General features: G+C 40.2%; 1 protein-coding gene across 1 annotated transcript; it reads left to right on the top strand.

Moving 5' to 3' along the window:
* The first annotated feature begins 2,610 nt into the window (after window positions 1–2,610).
* Window positions 2,611–22,299, top strand: cldn11 (claudin 11). The gene is made up of 3 exons (XM_003218137.4): window positions 2,611–3,041; window positions 11,083–11,247; window positions 21,105–22,299. The coding sequence occupies exons 1-3, from the start codon at window positions 2,819–2,821 to the stop codon at window positions 21,332–21,334; spliced, it is 618 nt and encodes a 205-aa protein (XP_003218185.1). The 5' UTR covers window positions 2,611–2,818; the 3' UTR covers window positions 21,335–22,299.
* The last annotated feature ends 1,422 nt before the right edge of the window (window positions 22,300–23,721 follow it).

Consider the following 23,721-nt stretch of genomic DNA (forward strand, 5'->3'; position numbering starts at 1 on the left):
GTGGCTTACATGGGGACAAGCCCAGTCAAACATAGTTAAAAATATAATACAGTTAAATTTATAAAAGCAACATCATAAAACAACATAAAACAATCATTAAATAAACAACTAATAGCCTGATATAATAATCAATACTAAACTTGGGTGGGCAGGGGTTGGTACAATACAGGTGCAAGGACAGGGCCGATGGATAACGTGCGGGAGCCACATGATAAATTAGGAGTAGAAAGGCAATAACATTTAGAACACTATAAGTATAGGGTAGGGAACAATGGAAAAGTGCAGGAGCAAGACAATAAGTTATGGCTTTGGGGTTTTTTCAAAATTTCCTCGTGAACTGTTTAAACAAAGACACAGTGGAACATCCATGTTTTTAGGTCTTTATGAAAAGTGGACAGGGTGGGCACCAGTCTAATCTCCCTGGGGAGAGAGTTCCAGAGGCAAGGAGCCACCACGGAGAAGGTCCTCTCTCTCATCCCCACTATCCGCGCACGTGACGGAGGCGAGAGCGAAAGGAGGGTCTCCGACTCTGGGGTTTGGTGCTCATCTCAATTTCTAAGCCAAAGAGTTGGCGTTGTCTGTAAACATTTCCAAGATCATGTGGCCGGTATGACTACATGGAGCACCATAACCTTCCTGCCAGAGCAGTACCTATTTATCTACTAACTCACATTTGCATGGTTAGAACTTCTAGGATGACAGAAGCTGGGGCTAACAGTGAGAGCTCACCCCACTCCCCAGATTCAAATCACTGACCTTTCGGTCAGCAAGTTCAGCACTGCAGCTGTTTAATCTACTGCGCCACCGGGGGCTCCTGTTCCTGACTTATGGTGTCCTTAAGGTCACCCTATCATGGGAGTTCTTGGCAAAATTTGTTTAGAGGGAGCTTCCCATTGTCCTCCTCTGAGGCTGAGAGAGTGTGACTTTCCCAAGGTCACACAATGAGTTTCCATGGCCAGATGGGGGATTCAAACTCTCATCTCCTCTAGTCCCATACAGCACCCAAGACACTATATCTCATCAGCTCTCATGGACAACTATATGTGGTTGTTATGTGCTGTCACGTTAAGTTCAACCTGAGAGAATGAGAGACTTTCAAGACCTCAGGACATCAAGAACCCTTCTTGTGTAGCACAAGTTCAGGGCCATGGCCTCCTTTATTGAGTTAATCTATTTGAGATATAGCTTCCCTCTTTTTATAGTGCCTTCCATTTTACTAAGTATTATTGTCCTTTACAATGAGTCATGTTGTCTTGTGATGCATCTATAGTACAACAGCCTCATTTTACTAGTTTTAATTCTAGTGCCAATACAGGCCTATTTGTTTGCAGTGCTCCTTAAATAAATGTTAATGTTAAGCTCTACAAAGGTTTTTTGACCAATGTTCATCCCACAATGTATGGCATTTTTAAAAGTATGGTGTTGCTGTTGTTTAGAGAATCCAAGTACATCTAATGACGATTCATCTCTTACTCTCACACTGTTTTGCAGAGAAAATGTATTAGAGTCATCTTAGGATCACTATACATTGGAAAGGTGTACATCAATCACATCAATTGATTGGACTCCATGTGGCCAAGTATAACACAGACTGGATGATCACATGAGCACCACAGATCTTGAATCAAAAATTAAGTTCTTGTTTTTGATTAGAAAATTACCAAAGGTGCAGATTTACTCATATTTGAGATGGAAAAAACATGAGACTGGGGGTGAAGAAGAATGTAAGAGAGACTGAAACTGGCAGACCCATCATTCTAGTCTGAGGATGGTGCATGTTGAGAATTCTAGGCATGAATGTTCAATGTCTCATTCCCTGTCATGCTAGAAATTTGGGGGACTGGAGGAAAGTTTTACTGGGAGGCAGGATTTTTATTTGGAGCTGGGCAATCTCCTCATTTTGTCACCCACTCCAGTGGATACACCCCTATATGTAACATAGAATGCATCTACACTGAAAACTAATATAGTTTGATCCCACTTTAACTGCCATAGCTCAATGATCGGGAATCATGCAAGTAAGAGTTTGACAAAGTCTTTAGCCTTCTCTGCCAAATAGTGCTGCTGCCTCACCAAACTACAAACTCCCAATATTCCTTTAACTTGAGTCTTGGTAGTTAACATGGGGTCAAACTGCATCAATTCTACTGTGAGGTTGCACATATAGTGTTTTCTGTGCTTGCAATAACTATTTCGTGAATATATCTGCTATGCAGATGAGGGAGAATTTTCTTTTCATTCATGTTGGAAGAATTTGGCAATGTTTGCAACTTTCTTCATATCTGGGATGTAAAAAACTTATGGCTGTTTTTAAAAAGTCGAATGAAAAAGGACAGTGAAGCAAACAGATTTTACCATATCTACTTACAAAAAGTATGCTCAAGGTTTAACTCATGACTACTACATCTTGGGATATGGCCTTGCCGTGTGACCGTGAGGAGACCCAGCTTGCTTTTGCATTCTCTTCTCTTCTTGTTTAGTGGAAGGGGGTATTGAAAAGAAGGAATGAGAAAGAGAAGGAGGGAGGGAGGGAAGAAATCTTGGCACATTTTGCGACACCTCCCCTCTGCCTGTGTGGGACAGGGCTCCTCCCAGAGGCTGAATGAACTGGTGTGAGGCATCTCCGTACCAGTCAGCACATCAGTACGCCCAACTCCAACCCTCTTGGCTGCCAGCTCCAACACAGACTTTATCTCTTGTTGCTGTTCACTCTCGAAGCTTGAACAATTCTTAGTTGCTCCTTCTCTTGCATACTCACATACACACATTGCATCTTTCCCCCTTCACTCTGTCTGGCTTTCCTTCTTGAGAGTGAAACATGGTTGCGGGCTTGCACATGACCGGATTTTTGGCTAGCTTTGTCGGTTGGATTGGCTTGATCGTAGCAACGGCCACCAATGACTGGGTGGTGACTTGTGGCTACACCATCCCCACTTGCCGAAAGATGGATGAACTCGGATCCAAGGGACTGTGGGCAGACTGTGTCATGGCTACTGGGCTATACCACTGCAAGCCACTGGTGGACATCCTCATATTACCAGGTATGATGGGTTCTTGGGTGGGTTTTGTCCAGTTTAGATCCAGCAACTCCAAAGGGCTCTCCTGGACCCCGAGGGCAGATTTAAGCTGACAGCACAATTTTGGTTGGTTGTTTTTATAAACAGGACTTTATAGAGTAGCAAGGCTCTGCCCCAAGAAGCTTATAGTTCTCGTGCTTCAAGAATTCCTAGTTGTACTTGAAGAACTGGGAAAATAACAGAGGGGTTGTAGGAAAGGGCAAGGAAGGGGAGCAATGTTAGCACAGTAAAATCGATATTTAGTTACATGCATATTTACAACTCCTATAAAATTGGATGCAGGGGTCAAGATAAAGAAAAAGTGAACATTCCAGCTGTATTTGAACATCAAGAGAGAGAGAACAGAGACAGATGTAATTCTACACAATTTTACATAAAAAAGGAGAGGGGGAGTACAGGGATAGTGATTGTGAGGAAACTGGCTCAAAACTATCTCCCAATTAATTTATGTTTTAAATTGCTGGGGTTCAAATTTGCTTCAAAGGTTATGTCTTTGTTGGTGAAGATTTGCTTTTTGAAATCTGTCCATTAAGTAGGCTGTGTTGACTGTTTGGGGGAAGGAATGCTGCTTAACTTTCTCACAATGGGGCAGATTATGGTTTGGGCTGAAATATCAACTGCTTATTTCCAATCTTGAAGTTCAGTCTGAAGGAGACACAAGGAGAGATTCAGTTCCTCTGATAGCAGTGTGCTTAATATTCAAATAATATATTCTGCAGTGGAATGTATCAAGCCTATAGCCACAGATTTCAATCAGAGCATGCACTCTGTACTAGAATTACCAATATCATCCAGCCTACATGATTATACTGGCTCCAGGGATATGATGCTAAGTTTTTGGGTGGACATTAGATAAGTGACCAAATCTTAGCTGGATACCCTCACTCAAGCACTCACTCAGTCCCTCAGCCTCAGTTCACCACCTGTCAAATAGGATTAATAATGCCTTAGGATGTTGGTCCTCATGCATCCAGCTCAGTATTGGTTGCACTGAGCGGCTGCAGTGCTCCAATGTTTTATGCTGGCATCATTCTCATCCCTAGTTGGAGAGGTCAGAAACTGAACCGGGAAGTTTTGTGTGCAAAGCATGTACTCCACTGTTGACCCTATGGTCTTTACTCAAAAAGGGTCTATACCACTGTGATGTAGTGAGATTAAAGATAAAAAAGTACAAGCAATATGTGGTAAAAGCCTATATAAGCAGTAACATTGGAGAAAGTTTCTTTTAACAGAGACAACTCCCAGCATCTCTGGAGTCTCGGGGATTCTAAGAACTAATTTTTCCAAACTCTTTGTTTGAGTTCTGCTATTCCAACTTGCTCGATAGTTTGAGTGGTATAGTTCCTAATATTAGATACTTAGAACACAGTCTGAGAATACACGTTTTAGGACCATTATGGATATATATATGTATGTGTGTGTGTGTGTGTGTGTGTGTGTGTGTGTGTATATATATACACACACACACACACACACACACACACACACACAGTAGAGTCTCACTTATCCAACATTCGCTTATCCAACTTTCTGGATTATCCAACGCAGTCTGCCTTTTAGTAGTCAATATTTTTGTACTTAGTGTTTTCAACACATTGTAATATTTTGGTGCTAAATTCAGAAACACAGTAATTACCACATAGCATTACTACATATTGAACTACTTTTTCTGTCAAATTTGTTGTATAACATGATATTTTGGTGCTTAATTTGTAAAATCATAACCTAATTTGATGTTTAATAGGCTTTTCCTTAATCCCTCCTTATTATCCAACATATTCACTTATCCAATGTTCTGCCGGCCCATTTATGTTGGATAAGTGAGACTCTACTGTGTGTGTGTGTGTATACACACACACACACACACACACACATATACACATACATACACACACACACACACACACACACACAACCTTCATGTTTAGGTTATACTCTAGACATGTATTGCTGAACTTTATTATACCTCATTTCCTCCAAGAAGTGTGCTGTGCTGTGCTGTTTTTTTTTTTATATGCTGTTTACATTGTATTGTTTTGGGCATGGCCCCATGTAAGCCGCCCCGAGTCCCCGGTGGCGGGATATAAATAAAGATTATTATTATTATTATTATTATTATTATTCTAATAACTATAATTAAAATCCAGGAAAAAAGGATAACAATTAGTGTTATTGTTTCTACTAACTATTGGGACCTATAATGAAATGTTGCAGTGCGAAACACTTCTGATCAAGGTTTTAGACAGTTATGCCCTATTCCTGGATATTCCATCCCATTCCCTTTTCAACCATCTTTTTTATGGTATTCCATGGCCAGTAAGCACTCCAAGTCCTCATTAGAGTGTTTTGTATAAAGGTTTGAGCATTGTACTACAACTTTGGAAACCAGGATCTAGTTCTCTGTTTGGCCACTGGATGACACTGGGAGAGTTACATACTCTCAGCTTCAGACAACTACATGATAGATCTGTATTAGGATCACCATGGGTCAGAAACAAGTCAAAGGCATACAACAATCACCTGATTTTTTCCTGCATGAATATTTTGTATTTCTGCACATATCTTCTGAGCCATCTCTTTCTTACGTACAGGGGGCATATTATCTCAGTATTTGCTTTGTTTATTAAAGTATTTGTATTTTGACCCATAGTGTAAGATTTCTAGGTAGGATGCAGGCAAGAGGCAATTTAAAATAGCTAAAACATATAAAGTAATGTAAGATCATGTACTTAGATAAATTAGGATCATTGTTAGCTCCCATGTGTGTGCAGTGATCCTTAAAATATCTTTGCAAGATTAACCTATGCTGCTCTTCCCTTTATTGTATTATTACTTGCTTAAGGGTGCTTTGTAAGTTCTTTCTCGACAAGAGATTTGATTTGGGACTTTGGAGATACCTTCAGTGATATAGCAGAAACTTTACAGTTATTGTAACAAGACTGATTCATGGAAGTGCCTGCCACAAGGTGGTGGTGCTGGTCACTGCTTAAATGGCTTTACAAGAGTATCAAAAAAACCTAGAAGAAATTCGTGGTAGAGATGTTTTATTAGGGGCTTGCTACTAATGAATAACTAGCAAGTAATCACATTGAGTGCGAAGTTTCTGGGATCTGCAGTTCAAGGGTGAACCTAAACTATAGAATTAATGCAGTTTAACACCACTTTAGTTGCAATGACTTAATGCTAAGGAATAATCGGAGTTGTAATTTTACAAGATCTTTAGCTTTCTCTGCCTCAACAAACTACAAATCCTAGGATTGGATAGCATTGAGCCACGGCATTTAAAGTGGTGTCAAACTGCATTTGTTCTACAGTGTAGATGCACCCAAAAAGAGTTACTTACTAAAGCTCTGTTAATATGCAATCACTAGGTATAGATGCACAATGCCACTAAATCCCAGGTACTGGTATGTAACAATAACAGCACTCCATCCAACATTTCACAGATAAAACCTGGGATGTGCATGGTAAAAAAAACCCCAAACAAACCCAGTGTGTTTAAAGTTATTATTGACATGCTAGGCTGCAGCACTTTGCTTTTACCTGAACCTACTGGGAAGGGCAAGCTTTTGTTTCTTCTCTTCCCCCAAAGCTCATGGTGACCCTCACACGAATCTATCATGGGGTTTTCCTGGCAATATTTGATCAGAGTGGGATTATCCTTATGTTCCTCTAAGGCTTGTTCAAGGTCTCCATGGTTCTCCAGAATCCTTTGTGCAATACTCACATCTATATACATGCTGGTTCTTTCACTGCTGAGTTGCGTGATAATGACTTTGGCTCTTTAAATCCTTTTGCACTAATAAATGTTAGTCAGGGAGGAAAGTGCATAGGTGAGAGTGAAACTGGGACATTTTAAAAACAGCTGGAAAAGTGGGACATCAGAGAATTAATTAGGGTTGTCCCTTCCAATCAGAACAGTTGCAAAGTTTAAAAAAGACTTCTTTCTGATTGAGCTGAAAAGTACAAGAAATGCTTTGAGATCAACAAAGCCATCCTCACAGAAATCTCTGTGTGGATGTTATAGCCCTCTTAAAGGCCTGCGCTTCAAATTTTACCCCTACAGCTGTAGTTGAATCAGCTTGAGAATTAACTTCTGAGTGAAAGGAGATTTGGATATTCCTAGCCGGATGTATTAAGATTTATTTAAGCAAAGCATAGATACAAATTTATTAAGATTTATGGAGAAATACATCTCACATCAGTGGGAAAAACTGTCACCAAGAGACCTATGGACATGCTGTCCAGTTTTTCAGTTAAGGCCTACACACTTTTGCTACTCCTCAACTAAACCAAACCCAGTGAATCAATGAAAATTTGATCTGTGAAGTTCTCATTGATTCAGTGGATCTATTCAAGCTGAGTTTAGTAATGGCATTGAGGCCTAGTTGTTATTTCACCATGGGCTAGAAGATCAAGCCCAACTGCGGCTCTCCCTTTTTATGGTCCCCTGTCTTTAAACAGGACTTTGATCAAATAGCTCTTGAACCAGATAACTGTAAGTAGGACACATTGCCATTTTAGAATAATGGAATATTCTAGATTTGTGCAGATTAGGCAATCCCTTAATCGAGTCGGAAGGTACTGAAAAGACCATCTAGTCCAGTGATTCTCAACCTGTGGGTCCCCAGATGTTTTGGCCTTCAACTCCCAGAAATCCTAACAGCTGGTAAACTGGCTGGAATTTCTGGGAGTTGTAAGCCAGATCACCTGGGGACCCACAGGTTGAGAACCATTGATCTAGTCCAACTCCCTACCATATGGACATATACGAGTATAGCACTGCCAAATTATAGCCATTCGCTCTTTGTAATGTTCTAATCTTCATCCACCGAGGAAGTGTATTCCACTGTTGAACAGTTCTTACTATCAAAAAGTTGTTCATGTTTAAATGGAATCCTCTCTTCTTGGAATTTGAACGCATTTGTTCATATCCCAGGAGAAAACAGGCTCACTCCAACTACATGACATTCCTTCAGATATTTAGAGATGATTATTATACAACAGTTCAATTTTCTCCCAGCTAAACATACCTAGTTATCCTTGTGTTGAAGTGGTGTTAGGACTTGCATGGCTCTCAAACCATTGTTAGATTACAATGCCATAACCTCCCATCTTTGGCTATGCTAACCACCAGGGCTGAAGGGAACTACAATCCAACAATATATGGAGGGCTACACATGCTTCTGTGTTAGCTCCCATGTGTGTGCATATGAGCACAGTCTTCATGAGAACATAGGAATAGACTCACTGTCTCTGGTGAGATTGTTTCTCACCCTGGCCAACAAGGCATTTTCACACAACACAACCTTAGCTTTATGATTCCACTTTGATTGCCATGGCAATGTCCTGTGGAATCCTGAGATTTGCAGTTTGGGATGAATATTTCAAATTCTCAGCCACAGAACTCTAGTGCCTCACTAAACTACAAACACTAGGATTCCATAGATGTTGCCAATATAGTCAAAGTGGAACTAAAGTGCTGCAACTGCGTAATATGAAAGGACCTCAGATTCATACGCTGAGTCCAAAGGCAATAGTCTTCTCGTGCTGTTTCTCCCCAGTGGCAGCATATCTGAACCTAGATATCATGTCTAATCCTCTCTTTACCTTCAACAAAATTGCATCCAATACATTCCAGATGATAGAAAAAGAACCACAACTTTTCCCTCTACAGCAAGAGACATATTAGCAATGATTCAGTCAGTCCAAATAATCCAGACCCATCACTACAAAGAAGTAGTTCTCAGTTACTTTCTGAATGATCCCGTGTTCCTGTTATCAGTATTTTTGTGTTATGTAAATATTAATTGAGGGGAAAAAAACAATGCATGCTCAGGCTATTAATGTCACTGACGCAGCAGGGAAGAAAATGGGTTCATAGATGCATTTTTACTGCTTTTATCTTTTGTATTCTGCATTCCTGGAAACGCTCAAATATACACACATACCACCACCCCTCTCTTTAGAACTGCTCCAAGGCCTTAATCTGGCCTAGGCTGCCATAGCCACTGCTACATTGACCTTAATCTGGCCTAGGCTGTCATTCCCAGCCCTGTGGTTCCTCCAGCCTTCTTGAGAAGATTTTAGGAGCACAGGTGACTGCAAAGGGAGAATTGCACCACCATCATTCCACCAGGGAAAACCACCCACTGGACCACAGGGAGAGGGAAATTTGTCTGTCCACACTTCCAAGGCATGTGTGACCTTCTCACAACAAGACCTACCCTCAGCTTTGCCCCAGCCCCATCACATCCTCACAACTTTCATGTACTTTTTTGGTAGTAGCAAAAATCACCTCAAAATGTGGAACGGCTGCTCCAAGAACCATTTCAGATCAACAGTTTTCTTTCAGAACCCCTCCCCATTCGAAAACCACCAGAAACGTGGAAATATAATTAGGAACTGACTCCAGGTCACTTCCAGATTGGATTTGGTGATGAGTTTGGGGCACGGCAGCCTATAAGAGGATGTGAAAAATCATACTCTCCAGTGGACTTGATTTGGAAGGGACAAAGTCTGAATTCATTTTTTTCAGCTGTTATTACAAAGTCCCAGTTTCTTTTTCTGACTTCCATTTCTGTCTTTGTCCTCAGTTTACTCCCAGTTCCTGCAAACTGAATTCAAAATGAAAAAGTACCATAGTTTTACACCATTAATTCAGCTGGGGAAGAGCAAAAGAGAGACAGAGTCTAGTCCTTCCTTATAGTCTCAGGCCAAAGCAAACTATGTCAGCCTCAGCTGGCTTGTGTATTCTTCCTCATTGATACTTCTTGTCCTCTTGACCAGTCTCAAGTGCCCTCACTGTCATCTTTGAAAAGTTGGAGGGTATGAAAAATTGGGCCCTAGCCCAGCCATAGTTGCCTACACTTGAATTATGGGAAACAATGGCAGTTTTCTATGTCTATCTTGGGATCCTGTACAAAGGATGGGATATAGATACAGAGGTCAACTTTTTAAAACCTTCAAAAGATAGTTTCATTAAAGTTTTGCAATGTCCCATCACAATGTATTAAAATAGAGTCATAAGTATAAAAATGTGCAAACTGAAAATAATTTAATCCTCACAACCGTCCTATGAGGTATGTCACCTACAGGCTCAAGTTAACTCAGTAAACCTTTGGACTGACTGGGGGTTCAAACCCAGATCTGCTTACTCTGAATCCAACATTGTAACCTCTACACTACACTGGGCCTTTCATTTCTATTCATAGGGCAATTTCATTGTTTTAACAATAGACACCCAGTGCCTAGAACTAGCGAGGTGCTGCCAACCAACTAGGGACAACAACAGCAACAACAAATGTCCTAGCGGGTGTTGTTGCTTTCCAGCCGGTTGCCAGAATGACAAGGGAGCAAGATTATTGTGTTTGAAAAATGTACCCCTTGGATGAACAGACAGCTTTTGTGATGGGCTCTGTCTCCCCTGCCAGTGGCAGCTGGTAGGTTCCAGGCCAATATGGCAGTGAATCCGCTCTGTGTTCTAATGTAAATTCCAGAGGATCTGTCCAAGGTGCTGAAATTATTTGGGAGATAGGTTTCAGCTCTCTGGATAGTTCTTTCTAAAATTTGGATGGAAAACCAAATCAGACTCACTATCTCACTGATGTGAAAGCCACAACCTATACTGCATCCAAAATGGTTAGGCATTGCCCTGGACATTTCGTGAGGTGGGGCAGCCCCATCATAGTTGTTAATGGCAGCAATATTTAGAATATCTATGTTTAGGGGAAATACGCCACTAAATTCCAATACCTGCAGCATTTGAATTCTTACTAGTCTCTAACTTAGAATTCATCCAGTGTGGGCTACCTTTGCCTATCATTTTACAAGTTCATCTCCATCAACCTAGCACCTTTGAGATGGATGAGGTTAAAATGCTCATCATCCTTAGCCACCAAAACTCCTGGGATCTCACTGGTTTGGGATTATGAGTGTCTAGCCCACCAGTAGGATGCCAAGTTGAGGTAGGTTGCATTAGCCCTAATTGTCCCTCTTTTTACAGGATATGTCCAGGCATGCCGGGCCCTGATGATTGCAGCTGCTGTTTTGGGACTCCCAGCTGTTTTACTTCTGGTGACAGTTCTGCCTTGCATTCGGATTGGTCATGAACCTGGAGTGGCCAAATACAGGCGGTCTCAACTGGGAGGAATCCTGCTGATCCTCGTGGGTAAGAAACCAATTTAAAATGCCAATTTAACTTGCCAAAAGCAAGGTGCATCCCCCAGGTCTTGTTGGGCTGCAAATCTCAGCTGCCCTTGTCAAGAGAGTCAGTGATGAAGAATACTGGGAGCTGCACTCAAACTACATCTGGAAAGCCTCCCAGTTGCCCTAGCCAACAGTGAATGCCAAAGAATGCTGGAAGCTGCACTCCAACAACTTCTGGAGGGCCAGATAATTCCTATCTTTGCAATAAATAATAATAATAATAATAATAATAATAATAATAATAATAATAATGCTTACCTGCCTCTTCTTGTCACTGAGGTGGGTTACAGCATCACTAAAAAACACATAATCATCCGAAAACATTCTATAAAATATACATATTCAAACATAGTTATACAAATGCATATTAAATACACTGAGCAAAGATTAAACATAAGACACAAGTTTAAAATTTGTGATTAAAACTGGCTGGGCAGGCCTGTTTAAAATGTGTTTTAAATTCTGATGCTAAATGAATAGCATCTCAGATTTTCCCTAATAATAATAATAATAATAATAATAATAATAATAATAATAATAATAATAACAATAACCACCACCACCACCAGGATCAACAACAGACATATTAACGATATGGGGAGAAAAGAGTCTTCCATGAGGAACTGCCCTCTGGAAATGGGGTTGAAGCCACCTCTTCAGCATTGCATTTTTTAAAAATGGAATATAGATTATATTGAGGAATTATTTTCCAATTTGGTACCATCCAGTAGCTGTGGACTACAGATTCTACTAACTCCACCCAGCCTGACCAATAGTCATGTGATGATGAGAGCTTTCATCCAGTTTATTAGCACGGCACTCAGTTAGGGTCTGTCTGATTTGCTAGTTCTTTCCTCTGAAATATAGCCTACAGCACCTGGTATTCATTTGTGGTCTCCCATCCAAGTACTAACCACAAGTTTAGATTAGATGAGATTTGCTGCCACCCTTAGGGTCTTTAGTTAAGGTAGGCTGTGCCAAAATGGGGGGATTTTCATCAGCTTTTCCAACTGGACAGTCTTCAGATAGGTTGGATAACAAATCCCACCATTTTCAGCCAGCATGGCCATGCGGAAGGCACCAAGGTTTTGGACATGGTCTGCAGTGAAGGTCTTGCCTTATATGGGTAGCGGCTACTGTTCTTTGGCTGGTGCACAGCTGTGGACCTTGCTGATGTGAAACTGTGGCGAGAGAGTCATGTCCCCGTGTGCCCTTCTCTTCCTCTCAGTCGTGAGTGGGTGGTGTGGGTGGGTGGTACCCTCCTGTGGATCTGGAGCAATTCCCAGTTCAGTGTCTTTTCTCCCTGAAGAAGACCCAGTCAGTATCAGCCTGATAACAATGAGAGTTACAGTCTTTTTAACTGCCACCTGCATATTCTTGAGGCCTCCTCATCTGGCCACACAACAGGCCTTGGTGTCTTGTTTTCACCCGTTTGTTTAGCTGAGGGGGAGGCGGGGGATGGCCGAGAGCAGACTGGCCTCTTTGTGCTGCCCGGCCCCGGGGTCAGCTCTCTCCCAGTGTTAGCCAGCAATGACATCATGCTTTATTGTAGTGGACACTAAGCACAGCGGAGGCAGAGACGTGTCCAGCTGCAGCAGAGAGACTCCGGACTGTCTGCCATTTGCACACCAAATACAGGCAGTAAAGCCACCGCCGATAGCAATGGAGGCACCGGACAAAAATGGCAGCCTCTTTTCTCATTATGTTTAGCAGAAAGGGACTTCGGAATGAAGCAAATCTTGGGAAATTCCTTTTAAAATGCATAGTTAGTTCTCCACATTTGCAGACTAAATTTTTGCAGATTTTGTTTTTCATGGGTCGTCTCTTGATAACTCATGATGCTGGAAGACCTAGAGATTTTTAGAGAGAAGAAGGTTTTGTAGATTCTCCACTGGTGAGATTTTAAAAGGCTTTATAGTATCACTTTGGAGATAGTTTTCAGCAACTCCTTCCTCGTTTGGACTAAGAGCCTCAGCACACCAGAACATGGAAAATCTTCTCTTGATAAGTCATGAGCTGGAAGACCTAGAGATTTTTAGAAACAAGAAGGTTTTCGTAGATTCTCCACTGGTGAGATTTTAAAAGGATTTATAGTATCACTTTGGAGAATTCTGGGGCTTGTAGTTTAGTGAGACCCAGGACCTGCCTGGTTGACCAGTTTAAAGACCCCTTTCTAAACTACAAGCCCCAGAATTCTGCAGGAGGCAGAAACTGGATTTAAAGTGGCTCCATGTCTAGGGTGATGAGATTCTTAAGCACCAAGTGGATGCAACCAATACAGCTATATATGTTCAGAAAGCCTCTCTGGCCACACACACTTGCAAAGAACCATGGATTGATTCCAGGATTGCTCCCTGGAGCCATCCCAATGTGGTTACACATCTGGGAGAAAAGTAGCAGATTACCAGCATAACTTCACTGTAAAGATTCATGCTGTGCCAGTTAAGCCAAGTGAAAACTGGAAAGGGCTCCTTTCGTGGTTGTTTAAAGTTCAGCAGAAGTTGCTTGCTACCTAGTGAAATTATATGCAGAACCTGCTGCCATCCCCTCTTCTGTACCACTTGAAGGTTTTCTAGTTTTTAGTCCTAAAATAATAGAATCATAGGGTTGGAAGAGACCTTGGAGGGCATCCAGTCCAATCCCCTGCCAAAAAGCAGGAACATTGCATTCAAAGCACCCCCAACAGATGGCCATCCAGCTTCTGTTTACAAGTGTCTTTTTAGAAGCCTCCTAGTCAACATCTAGTAGGATATTGGCCATTGTCAAGAGTATATGAAGGACAAGATGGAACTGCAACTTCAGCAATATTAATAAGTAATAGAGCATGTTGCTTTATATCCAGTACCAATTTTTGTCCAGCATTGCCTACTCTGCCAGAAATTGCCAAGTCTCACGCAGAGGTCCTCTGTGTCTTATTCCGTTTAGCTACAGAAGCTGAGCGACTAAACCTCTAAAAAAATGTCATCTAAGGTATGGAGCTATAATAATATCTACCTTTCACTGCTCAAAAGAATCACCTTTTTGGACCACAACTCCCAGCATGCTGCGGTGTAGTCCTAATAGTTAAAAACCCCAGTTTTTTTCAGTTTTTGCTCCTATGCAAGCATTGTGTTTTCTACTGAGACCAATATATTCTTTTGTATCTGACACCATTGCTTTAAGGTCGTGAAACAGTGGATTCTCCTTCACACTTTAAAAAGCACTTTTGCAACTGATGATGATTTGTTTTCAGAGTCTGTCTCCCCATGAAACATATACATCAACTATGCCGAATAGCTGGTAACTGTTCCTGTATAATTGACTTGGAAATATGTGTTTCCCTCCTTTGGCAGGGGGGAATCTGGTATTTTGATAACCCATAATAAATCAGTCAGTGGGAGCAATTTTGCTGCCATGCTGAGAGTGATTCTGTCTCATCGTTTGCCCTTTGCATTCAACCTGAAACTGTTAGAAGGTGGACTTGCTTTTTGAAGTATCTTGCATTTGTAATTGTGCAAACAAGCCAAGCCAAGCAATATATCTAAGGGAATACCTTGGAGGATATTCTTTGTTTTACAGCTTAAAAGGTGGCCTGCAGAGTGAATATAGGTCCCTCCAAAGCAAACAAGTGTTTCTGTATATTTTAAAGGATTAATTGTAGTTTACCTCTAATATTTTGGTGGGCAGTGCTGTTTAGGGTGCCATGAAAAATTAATAGTGTCGCATAGGATGTGTGGTGTGCTGCAGGCTTGGAAGAAACAATTGCCCAAGAATGGGCCAAGGTTGCCAATTCCAGCAAAACCGTTCCATTTTATTTAATACAAGGTCTTCTGTTAACAAGAGCCAGCATGGATTACAATTGTAGACACCAGGATTTAATGTTTGCTTGGCCATAGAAACCTAATGGGTAACCAACCATGGGCAAGTCACACACTTTTAGCCCTAGAAAAACCCATGATAGGGTTAAGGTGGCCATAAGTCAGAGATTACTTGAAGACACCCAATAAAAACACCATATCTTCACCTTTAAAATTTAAAAGGGTGTTGTAAAGATGGAGGGAAACTTAATTTTACAAGATCTTTAGCCTTCTTTCCAAAAGAGTTCTGGTGCCTCACCAAACTATAAGTCCAAGAATGCCATAACATTGAGCCATGGCAGTTAAATTGTGTCACATTGCATTCATTCTACGGTGTAGATGCACCCTAAGACTTGGAAGGGTAGCCATGAAGGAACTAGACAAGATCCTGAAGTGTCAAGATATATCACTGAATATAAAAGTTAGTATTGTCCATACGAATTATATTTCCAAATATAATTTGTATGGATGTGAATGCTGGACAATGAAGAAAATTGATAGGAAGAAATTTAACTCATTTGAAGCATGGTGCTGGAGAAGAGTCTTACAGATACCAGAAGTTTCTAAAAAGACAAACAAATGAGTCCTGAAGCAAATCTAACCTTAACTCTCTTTAGAAGTTAAGATGACTAAACGGAGACTGTCATACTTTGGACAAATCATGAGAAGACATGACTCCCTATAAAAGACAGGAATGCTTAGTAAGGTAAAAGGGAGGACAAAAAGAAGAAAACCACATGATAAATGAATACTCAATCAAGGAAGCCACATCCTTGAGTCTGCAAGGCCTCACCCGGCCAGTTGAGGATAGTGTAACTTGGAGATCTCATCCAAAGTTGAAGTCAATGTGATGGTAGTTAACAACAAATCCAAGCTAAATCCTCACAGTAGAAGCATATCCAATGTTATGGATAAAGGTCATTGCCCAGAAGTATTCAAAGAGGTAGCTGTGTTAGAATGAAGAATTCTGGCATTATTTGCCAAAAAGTGTTGGTTCCTCACTAAACTACAACTACCAGGATTCCATAGCATTGAGCCATTGCAGTTCAAGTGGTGTCAAACTTCATCAAGCCCACAGTGTAGATAGATGCACCATTTGTCTGTTATACCATGCCATGAAATAAATGAATCCAGCAGCAGACTTTATATTAACTAGGGAAAAGAAATTTCTATCGCAGGGTTTCATGGACTACAGGCCACTTCATCAGCTTCAAACCTGTGATGAAGGGCCGTACAGTCCATAAAACCTTATGCTAGAAATTCATTTTCTCAATTAGGTTCTCTTTGGATCATTTACCTGGGGAACAGTGAATGTCTCAGGAAAAATGAGTCTTTCATATTGAGAGATGATGTTGCATACCGTTGTCCTTCACTGTCATCCAAAAGAAGAAGAATTTTTCTTAAACTCTGTCATCCAGATATGATAAATGATTGGAGGGGAGAATTGACGTTTGGCACACTAGCCCTGGTACTGCTGTCTACTCATGATCAAACATTGTGTAAAATACTGTATGTATAGCCTACGTAAGCATACCTGAATATACATAGGCTCTTGTAATGTGAATCTGGAGTTAGGAAAATGGAGCAACCAAAAATATAAGTCCATTTGAAGGTATGTGATGTGTGCATATGCTTCATTAATGTCAACTCCATCTCATAAAAATCAACAACATAAAAATAAAAAACCGAAAGAGCTGAAAATCTGAACAGAAACCCTCCAGTCACTGCAAAATGTTGTCACAAAGCTCCATGTGTTGTGCTCTTGTTCGATAGTATGCTTCACTGAATGTGTATAAATTCTCCTGCCCAGCAGAGAGTGGAAAGGATAGCTTATGTCCTGTATCTTAATGAAGGCCACACAAAATATCTGAATTAAGCATCCTCCACTTACTTTTCTCTTACACAACCCAATCTCTCGTTGTAAAAGGTATAGCCATTCTGAGTTGCATTCTCTCCGTGGCCGGAGGCTCCAAAATGTGTTTATTGCTTTTAAACCATGCATTTCATCCCTGTTTTCTTTCCCTTGTGTTTTCCTTCCTCTTGCAACCACAGCATTTTGATACTGCCTTAAGACATCTTTCCCTGTGGTCTCTGGAAGAACATTGTTGGTCCTACCAAGGTTTTGTTATTCTTTGATTCCCAAATATCTCCGGCGACTGAATCCTGTGCAGTTCTCCCCTGCAGGAAATAAAATATTGGCCGATTTGATGGTTCTCAGATGTGGAAACATTTTCATTCCCCTGTCTTCCTTTCTTTTTTAGAAAAACAGTTTGTAGGGTTTTGTCTTTCCAGAACCTCGTTGCCTTTGATACCTGTGGATTTATTGAGTTATGAACGTATTTGAAACTCTATTTGCAAGCCAAGGAAGACTTTAAGAGAGAGTTTTGTGAACTGTTACATGAGAGATGTTTCAGTTCTAGAACATTGTGCACAACTGAGATTAACCTTTTCAGAAATAATGGGAAAAACTTTGGAAAAGAATGAGGATGGTTTTGCTTTCTACTACAGTAGAGTCTCACTTATCCAACATAAACGGGCCGGCAGAACATTGGATAAGCGAATATGTTGGATAATAAGGAGAGATTAAGAAAAAGCCTATTAAACATTAAATTAGGTTATGATTTTACAAATTAAGCACCAAAACATCATGTTATACAACAAATTTGACAGAAAAAGTAGTTCATAACACATTAATGCTATGTGGTGATTACTGTATTTACGAATTTAGTACCAAAATATCACAAAGCATTGAAAACATTGATTACAAAAATGCGTTGGATAATCCAGAACGTTGGATAAGTGAGTGTTGGATAAGTGAGACTCTACTGTAGTAGTAACAATAATAAAGAAAAATAATAAATGTAATAATGCCAATAATAATAGAGAAAAATAATAAATGTAATAATGCCAATAATAATAGAGAAAAATAATAAAGGTACCATATATTCTCTGTGTTGGATAATCCAGAACGTTGGATAAGTGAGACTCTACTGTATTAGTTTTTAAAAATATATATATATTCAGGGACAGTGTTGTTACCACGAAAAAGATAATGAGATGTGTTTAGAAGGCACAAAGCATATTTCAATTTGGTATCAGCTGCCTGAAGTTTAGACCTTTAATTTTTTTTTTTTGGATTACAATACCTGTACTAACAGCCAGCATGACTATGCTGTTTTGGGGATTTTGGTAGCTGTGGCCCCACCAAGTAGCATTTACAAGCTCAGCATAATAGATTCTTGAAAAATAACTAAGACATAGAGGTTTGTAGTTTGGTAAAGCACCATCACTCTTTGGCATAGACATTTAAAGACTTTGTAAAAACCACAAGTTAAAGTGATGCTAAATTGTGTAGATTCTACAGTGTGGATGCACCTACAGACTGCCATGGAAGCTGAAGGCCTCTCATTGGTTAGAAGACTTTAAGCAGAAACTGAATGGCCCTTTATCAGGAATGCAATGTGCTGGTTTTTTAGGAGTTGATGAAACATCAAATGAAATCAGAGTGAGCAAATGTCGAATATGCAGGTTCTCTTTTGTATTTTTATTAGAGCCCCAAGTTGAACCCACCAAAACCTGCTACATAAAGCATCCACTTAAAATAACAGATGTTAGGCCCTTTCTACACTGTCATATAAAACCCAGATGATCTTCCTTTTACTGGATTATATGGCAGTGTAGACTCATATAATCCAGTTCAAAGCAGATAATGTGGATTATCTGCTTTGATAATATGAATTATATAGCAGTGTAGAAGGGGCTTCAGACTCCAGGAATTTGTTCTGAATGCCACATGAGAAATGAACTGCACTTATTTTTCATTACAGGAATACAATTTAGTAATTGAGATCTTTTTGTTGCTCCTTTTGTTCAACAATTAGGAGTCAGATATCCTTGGTCATCTACAGTGGATGATAAGTGGATCCAGATTTACTTTCTTTCTTCTCCTGATGTAAATGTAACATTGTATATTATGGTTCCAATCCCATACAGATTTTCTTTGAAATAAGTCTTATTGTTTTTGTTGGAGTGGCTTTCCCAACTAAGTTTGTTTAGCTTTCAAACTATTGTTAATATCCAATTTTGAGTCTGTTGTAAGTTTCACCTGAAGAGGCCTTTCCAGCAAAGTTACTCACAGAGGTCTAACAGTAGAGAGATTTTCTGTCCAAATGGGGACACAATTCCAAGTATCATTATGGGAAAAGGATATAGAAAGATTGAAAATATTATGAATGACCTGCAGAGAGTGGAAATAGGACAATTTTATTCTTCCCATGGTTTTCTCTGGTGAGCTTGAATTGATTATTAAGGAGGTTCAGTCCTGGCAAAGGGGAAATATTTTCACAAATAATGATCAGTTAAGACAGTGGTTCTCAACCTGGGGTCTCCAGATGTTTCTGGCCTTCAGCTCCCAGAAATACTAACAGCTGGTAAACTGGCTGGGATTTCTGGGACTTGTAGGCCAAAAACATCTGGGGACACCAGGTTGAGAACCACTGAGTTAAGAAAATGAGCCAGGACCAGCACTCCTTCCCTCCAGTTCAGTTCATCAGCTTCTAACTTCCAACTTCCATGGATCCACAAACTCTGAATGTTAGGTTACTGGGAAAAGAAATAAGAAAGCAACTAACTTGGTGGCTTCTCTTTCACTAGCAATTTTTAACAGTGAATCTACTTTATATTTTAGTGAAGATTTTAAAAGCCCTGTTAAAAGAACTGAACTCCTTTGGGGATAGGGTCTAGCAGCTTGGACTTATGTACATTAAAGTTTGCTTGTTGCCTTATGGTGACACTATTAATTTCGTAGGGTTTTCTTAGCCAAAGAATACTTCGAGATGGTTTTGCTATTTCCGTCCTCTGAAATATAGCTTGCAGTAGCTGGCATTCATTGGTGGTCTCCCATCTAAGATTCTTGCTTAGCATGCAAGATCATACAGGATCTGGTGCCTTTAGGGTATTAAGGTCCTCTTTCAAAGTTCAATTCCCAGAGTGGATTTACCTTTGTAGTCTTTATCTCTTTCAAAGACCTATGGACACTAATTGTAATAAGGGAATGATATTAACAACGTAATAGATTACAAATAAGCTCCACCACCAGCCAGCCCAGACAATGGTGAGGTGGAATTGAAGGTCAGTAACATCTGCAGTGGTTCCTCAGACTTCACATATACAGTAGAGTCTCACTTATCCAACATCCGCTTATCCAACGTTCTGGATTATCCAATGCATTTTTGTAGTCAATATTTTCAATACATCGTGATATTTTGGTGCTCAATTTGTAAATATAGTAATTACTACGTAGCATTACTGCCTATTGAACTACTTTTTCTGTCAAATTTGTTGTATAACATGATGTTTTGGTGCTTAATTTGTAAAATCATAACCTAATTTGATGTCTAATAGGCTTCTCCTTAATCTCTCCTTATTATCCAACATATTCGCTTATCCAACGTTCTGCCGGCCTGTTTATGTTGGCTAAGTGAGACTCTACTGTAATATAAAATATCAAAAGGTGTAAGCAGTTGGGAAAACTGTTTTGTACTTCTTATTAGAGAATTGGCTGAATTCAGATCCTGTTGGTACATCCCAATAAAGTTGCTAAGAGAAAGCTAAGTATTTATTTATTTATTTATTTACAGTATTTATATTCAGCCCTTCTCACCCCGAAGGGGACTCAGGGCGGATCACATTACACATATAAGGCAAACATTCAATGCCTTAACATAGAACAAAGACAAGACAAACACGGGGCTCCGAGCTAGCCTCAAACTCATGACCTCCTGGTCAGAGTAATTCTTTGCAGCTGGCTGCAGCTGGTTGCTCAACAGCCTGCGCCACAGCCCGGCCCCATGTCATGAATTTTGCCCATAGATACTTTCTTCTCTGTTGGCTGTTATGATGTCCAAATTTGGGAATGGACGTTAATATGGAATCCTGTGCTGCCTGCCCAACAATGACCTTTCGCAAAACCATGTTTCCTCAGGTTTGTGTGGCATTGTGGCTACCATTTGGTTCCCAGTGAGCGCTCACCGCGAAACCACGATCATGAGCTTTGGATACTCGTTGTACACAGGATGGATCGGAGCTGCTCTCGCCCTCCTTGGTGGCTGCATCATCGTTTGCTGCTCAGGAGACGCTCAGTCGTTCGGTGAGAACCGGTACTATGCCTCAGGATCCAGCTCGCCCACCCATGCGAAAAGCGCCCACGTATAAAGGATCCGGAGACTTCCTTACATATTCATAAAATGTTTTTGAAACGGGTGGAGGGGGGAATTGTGTCTCGTTTTTTGCGGGAGGGGGGTTCTTGCATTGGCTTGTATCTTCGCACACAAGTTGGGCACATGCCTTGCAGAAGATTTAGAAACAGATTGAGATTTTTAAAAGTATAAATGTCACATGTTTGCTTTAATAGAAACCTGTAACATAAATAAATCAGGTCCATTCGTCACTCAATGCTCATAATAATATTGAAACATTAAGCCTGGTTCCTCCCTTTCCCTTCTCCATTCTCTCTCTCTGTGTGTCTTTCATTCTCCTTCCCTCTCTTCTCTATCTTTTCTGTCCCTTGTTTTCTCCTTTTCCTCCTCCATGTCTCTTTCTTCCACCTTCTGCTCCTTTCTTTTCCTTTTTGTAAGTTCACATCTCTCCTATCACATCAAGGCCATCTTTTTTGACTAAGTTACGAAGACAGGGAAAGGAAGATGCTGTACTTTTCTGTCTGTACAAATGTTTTCTTTTCCATGAAATTAGGGGTTATCTTTTTTTCCTTTGTTTGAAAAAAGAACAAAAACTGTAAGGAACTTGATCATTTTAGTAACAGTATTTTTTTTTGTTTAAATGCATCAGTATGAAGGAGACAAAGCCAAGAGTTTCTAATTACAAGATAAATAACAGAACACTTGTACATAGCCTTCAGTACATGTGCGGGGGGGCCAATTCCCACAACCCGCCCTCTCTACTTTGTTTTGTACAGTTTTTGTTGTGCTAAATGTACTTTGATTTCTCTTTTCTTTCCCCCTGCGTTCTGATTAATTTGTAATCTGACATGCACTATTGATGTGGAACTTTATCTAATCGGATGCCAATTCAGTGAGATCCAATGAGTACTGATGATGCTTTTCATCTTTAAAAGAAATACTGTACAATATAGAGAAATAAAGGTTGAAATTACTAGTTTACTTTCTTCTCATTGTGCCAATCAATATATTTTCTCTTTTGGTTTGCATTTTCACTCAGTTATTGTTACAACTCTTTAATGTTGGGATACTGGTGATTCTGAATATAATGTGGGTTATTTATTATTTTTATAATTATCATCATTCTTATTACTATGGTTCAGTGGGTTAAACCCTTGTGCTGGCAGGACTGATGACTTGAAGGTTGGGTTGCTGACCTGAAGGTTTATTTATTTATTTACAGTATTTATATTCCGCCCTTCTCACCCTGAAAGGGACTCAGGGCGGATCACATTATATACATATAGGGCAAACATTCAATGCCCATAAACACATCGAACCGAGACAGTGACAGACGCAGAGGCAATTTAACCTTCTCCTGAGGGGATGTTCGATTCTGGCCATAGGGGGGAGCAGCTGCTTCATCATCCACTGTGATGGTACTTCCTCATTCCAACGTCGTAAATTAGTTAAATTTGCCTCCCCACTTTATAATTGGTACCTTATTTCCTACTTGATAGATGCAACTATCTTTCGGGTTGCTAGGTCAGCAACAAGCAGGGGCTATTTTTTATTTTTTAATTGACGGGTGCTCACCCCACCACAGGCTGGCCTCGAAGTCATGACCTCATGGTCAGAGTGATTTATTGCAGCAGGCTGCTCACCAGCCTGCACCACAGCCCGGCAGGTTCGAATCCAACCCGGGAAGAGTGTGGATGACCTCCCTTTATCAGCTCCAGCTCCATGTGGGGACATGACAGAAGCCTCCCACAAGTATGGTAAAATCATCAAAATATCTGGGTGTGCCCTGTCCAACGTCCTTGCAGATGGCCAATTCTCTCACACCAGAAGCTACTTGTAGTTACTCAAGTCACTCCTGACAAAAATTACTATTGAGTGAACCAAGTAGTCTGTTCTATTTTGTAGTTTTTTTTTTAAAAAATGAATACAATTTAAAAAAATGAATACATATTTTTGTTTGTTTGTTTGGAATTCCACTATAGTTCCTCCTACTCATGTTCTGTGCATACCATACTTGGCTGGCAAACTTGATTCTTATGTTGTTTGAAAGCTTGTTACAGTAGCTCAAGTTCTTAGATGAGCTCACTGAATGTGGTTTGTTATATGCGAAGAGCTTTGAGTACCATCTAATCACACCTCCAGTGTGCTTCAGTGGTCAAATTCTTCTGGAAGACCTAGAAATAACACTTCTCTAGCCATTTCTAAGTCCTTCAGTGTGATTTTATGTTATGCTTTGGCTGGAAGATGAAGACATCCTTCATTTGAGGTAAGAGAAATAGAGTTCCAGATTTGAGTCTCCTTTATGGAGAAAAAAGTAGGGTATAAATAAACATAAACATAATAATAATATGCAAAATCATATTACACATAGGTCCCTGGAATAGATTCCTCACATAATATGCA

This window comes from Anolis carolinensis, chromosome 3 (genome assembly GCF_035594765.1).
Source record: "Anolis carolinensis isolate JA03-04 chromosome 3, rAnoCar3.1.pri, whole genome shotgun sequence".
In the NCBI taxonomy this organism is placed as follows: domain Eukaryota; kingdom Metazoa; phylum Chordata; class Lepidosauria; order Squamata; family Dactyloidae; genus Anolis; species Anolis carolinensis.

Bases quoted from the DNA above. Each gene is read 5' to 3' on its own strand.
- cldn11 (XM_003218137.4), top strand. From the start codon at position 2,819: ATGGTTGCGGGCTTGCACATGACCGGATTTTTGGCTAGCTTTGTCGGT. The intron at 3,042-11,082 runs GTATGATGGGTT...CTCTTTTTACAG, and splicing joins GGACATCCTCATATTACCAG to GATATGTCCAGGCATGCCGG. The intron at 11,248-21,104 runs GTAAGAAACCAA...ATGTTTCCTCAG, and splicing joins AATCCTGCTGATCCTCGTGG to GTTTGTGTGGCATTGTGGCT.